The sequence below is a fragment of the Cryptotermes secundus genome, unplaced genomic scaffold (genome assembly GCF_002891405.2).
Source record: "Cryptotermes secundus unplaced genomic scaffold, Csec_1.0 scaffold330, whole genome shotgun sequence".
In the NCBI taxonomy this organism is placed as follows: domain Eukaryota; kingdom Metazoa; phylum Arthropoda; class Insecta; order Blattodea; family Kalotermitidae; genus Cryptotermes; species Cryptotermes secundus.
Window position 1 is genome coordinate 2705864 of NW_019734317.1, and position 4262 is coordinate 2710125.

General features: G+C 38.6%; 1 protein-coding gene across 1 annotated transcript in view; it reads left to right on the top strand.

The window, feature by feature from the left end:
• Positions 1 to 4262, top strand: part of LOC111868583 (neural-cadherin) — a gene marked incomplete at its 3' end in the record, with an annotated part of 286085 nt that overhangs the window by 240236 nt on the left and 41587 nt on the right. Inside the window, 1 exon segment of the mRNA XM_033753097.1 lies at positions 3420 to 3696. Within this exon segment, the coding sequence (XP_033608988.1) occupies positions 3420 to 3696 (277 nt within the window).

Genomic DNA, 4262 nt, shown 5'->3' on the forward strand with positions numbered 1-4262 from the left:
GTGAGGGGCGACGTAGCGATGTGGTATCCTGAACAATTTTAATATTTTTAACGTTTGACAATGTATATGATAGATACATATTTTAGTTATTTTAATATGTGAACATGGCATGCAATGAACTGGTTTGACGTGGATAAGTAAGCACCTGAAGATGGCATTATTATGCCGAAACATGTAGTGCGAGGGAGAGAAGGAGAAAAATGAGTGTATGCACTGCAAGACGGATTAAATAAATCATGGGCTCCATTCTTTCTTCTTCTGTTTCTTTCCTCTGCTTTCAGTTTAATTTTTGCACACATGTGAAGCAGCTTGTCTCCAAGGCTTTCTTTTCTTGGTTTTTATTCACAGATTTTCTTTCCAAATTCTCAAATATGTAGGCCCAAGCCTGGCTAAACATAAGATCAGTGGGCTTATATCTAGTTGATCTGCTCATGGAGATGTTTAACCACTTCTCAGTTCAGTGAATCAACTCAGGTCATTTCCTCTGTGTGATTTGCAATAATTCTGAAAAATTTTGAGATCTCTTGCATTTTTCTCTTACTTGGGTTACTGTATGTGTTGTGTACAGGCAAAAACTTTGCATAAATGTTGTAGTTGGATGGGGTTCTTTTCCTCATTGGGCTAAATAACTTGCTGCCATAATTGGCTATCACACATTTTGGGTTACAATCTGTTGAAAATTGTGAGTAAGTTGATTAAACAAGATCTAATAGCCACAGTTCAACAAAGATAAAGCTTCATATGTTTTATGATTACATTCAAGCATACTAGAATATACTTTATGCATGCATGTCTCGTAGGCAGTGGACCGTAAACCTAAAGATAGTAGCTTGCCAGGCTGCAAAGGCAGATGGGATCTGGACTGTTTCATAACTATGGTTAGGGTGCTTCATATGGTGGCACATGTCATGTGAGAGAAACTTTCTAATTCTACACTGAAATTTCTGATATAGAAAGAGTTCTGTGTTTGTAAAACTCATATACAACTGTCCATACCTTAGTGCCCTGGCAGTGTATGCACAGACTTTATGACCTTATTTTCTTGTCTGGAAGGGAAGATTATTGTTAAGGATGGGACTTTTTCTCTTTGCAATACACAACTCTGTGTTTGAGGATGTACTTCTCAATCGGAGCAGGCTGCACTCTTTAACTTTAGCTATAGCCCTTGGATGTAAGGGTCTTGGGTTTGAAAGTTAGCTAACTTTTGAAATCTTGCTTAATCTGGGTATCCAAATGAAAATCATGGAAGCAGCTAAAATGTCTGTCGGTGTGATAACCTGATGAAGCTGCCCTGAGTGAAGACCAGCTTGGTTTATTTATACTCATTATGTTAGTGAAGAAATTATCAATTCCCTTTATGTGCACTATAATGTCAGCTGTTACTTTGTATGGATGTGAAACTTGGTCTTTTACGTTAAGGGAAAAACTTAGATTAAGGATGCTTGGGAGTAGGGTACTGAGGAGAATATTTGAACCTGAGATTGATGGGATGCTGGTAAGAGGTGTGTAACATCAGCTTCATAATTTGTATTCTGCATCAGGCATTGTGAGGATGATGAAACCAAGGAGGATGGATGGGTGGGACATGTAGCCTGTCTGGGAGACGTGAGGAGTATTTACAACAGTTTGGATGGAAGGAGTGAAGGGAGGAGACCATTTGTGATATTTTAATCATACACGGTGTGTCCAGGATCTATTAGGACTCATTTTTTAAATTTTGCCCTGCAATGCCATCTGTTGGTGAGTTGTAGTCTTAAGATTCTTGAAGTTTCAGCTGTGGCTGTCTATAATTTCAAAGCTCAAGCATCACTGCATCATGTGTTCTGACCTTGAATGTAACAGTACTGTTCTGACGCTCGTTGGAAAATGATGGTTGAACAGAGAGCCAACATCAAATTTTGTTTGAAGTTAGGCAAAACACCTGGAGAAGCATACAAAATGATGAAAAGTGTGTATGGTAGTGATTGTTTGAGTCGCTCAAACATTTTTCGATGGTATGCTGTATTTCATGATGGCAGGGAGGACATTGAAGATGCTCCACGTGCATCAAAGCCAAGAACAAGTCACACTGAAGAAATTGCGATAAAAGTGGCCAAAATCCTTGCATCAGACAGATGTGTTTCTGCAAGACCCATTGAGAAGCTTCTGGGAATACCAAAAAGTACTGTGCATCAAATTTTAACCAACCAAATGGAAGGTCTGTGCGCGGTTTGTATCACACATGCTGTCAGGCGATGAAAAACATGCCAGAGTGGAACACTGCAAAGACATATTATGATCGGCCCAAAGTGATACAAAATTTACAAAATTGACTGTTACTGGTGACAAGATGTGGTGTTTTCAAAATGAGCCTTTCATAAAGCGGCAGATTGCAGCATGGTTGAACCCAAAGAAGCCGAAACCAAAGAAAGTGCGCATGCAGAAGAGTCAAGTAAAGACCGTTTTCTTTGATTCCAAAGGAATCATTCACAAGGAATTTCTGCCAGAAGGTCAAACAGTGAATTCCGATTATTATCTTGGAGTCCTCAATCGTTTGTGGGCGAGAATTCCTCGAATTCGACCCGAATATCGAGAGCAAAGTTCCTGGTCGCTCCTCCACGACAGTGCCCCACCCCACAAATCGAAGATCATGCATGATTTTCTTGGCCAGAAAAAGTATCACAGTCCTTGATCATCCTCTGTATTCACCAGATTTGGCTCCAGAAGATTTCTGGTTGTTCCCAAAAGTTAAGCTCGCGATGAAAAGAGACCGTCACAACACCATCCAGGACATCCAAAGAGAAGGTACCACAGTTTTAAATGCGATTCCAAAAAAGGAGTACAGTGACTTTTTGAAAACTTTTCAATCGATTTCAGCTATGTATTGATTCAGAAGGAGACTATTTTGAATAAAAAGAGTGAAATTTTTAAAATAATTTACGTCTTGTATTTTTAATGAACACAGTCTTAACAGAACCTGGACACACTGTGTACATGTGAGGCTAATATTAAACTGGATTTTAAAAAATGGGGTGGAGGAGTGTTGGCAAGATTCGTTTGGCATAAGACAGGGATCATTGACAGGCTTTTGTAAACATGATACTGAACCTCTGGGTTCCATAGGAAGTGAGATTGCTTTACTAGGTGAATAACTGTTAAATTCGAAAAGAAGACTCCGCTCCATGGAGTTAGTCATAAGTATGTGACACTGTGTAAGAAAATTGTGTGTTACCTGGTGTACAGTATACTAAAAGAATGTTATGATAAATGTCTGTTATTTCAGTTCACATCTTTCCTTCTTTTGGCAGATTTGTATGGTATACACAGTAAATTATAAACTACTTCTAGTTTCCCATCACCCGGAAAATATTTGCAACCTCTCTGATGGAAGTAAATAAACTGTACCAGTGTTCTTTCTACGTTGTGCTTTATATTTTCAGCTCACAATCCGTGTAACAGATGTAAATGACAATGCTCCTAAGTTTGAGTTACCAGATTATCAAGCACACAATGTGGATGAGGACATTCCACTTGGAACATCCATTCTGAAGGTTAAGGCTACAGATGCTGATTCTGGCTCCAATGCTGAAATTGAGTACTTAGTGTCAGATGATCACTTTAGTGTGGATTCAAATGGAATTATAACCAACACCAAACAGTTGGATGCAGATAATAATAATGCGTATTATGAATTTGTTGTCACAGCAAAAGATAAAGGTTTGTTTAGGCTGCTATTATAGCATATTTCTCTAACATTAAAAGTGACATGTGTGTACAGTGTTCTAGTTGCAAAATAACAAGAAGTCTCATGTTAACCATTGCAATAAGGAGTGTGGCTAACAACTCATTATTGCTGTTTTATTATTCTATACCTGCTCTAATTGAAATATACTATGATTGCATTTGACTGTGACATTTAAAACCTGCCTAAAGGTTTCTGATGATGGTGTCTAACCTTAAGTAGGACTTGTAATTTTGGACTTTGGCCTTTTTCTTCATTTCTTTCCAAACCACAGTGTTTCAGAAACTGGATCTGTTTCCATCATCAGATGTAAGGTGCAGAAGAAGTTTCTGTTGCATTGGGCCTGTTAGAGAGAGAGCTATCTCAATCACTGAATTGTAACCAGCACCAAGCAACTTGATGCAGACAACAGCAATGCATATTATGAATTTATTGCCATAGTGAAAAATAAAGATTTTTTCAGTTTGTTGCTGGACCAGTGATTATGACTGGCTGTCTATAACGGGCTTTATGGAGTGGAAAACATCACTCCCCCCCCCCC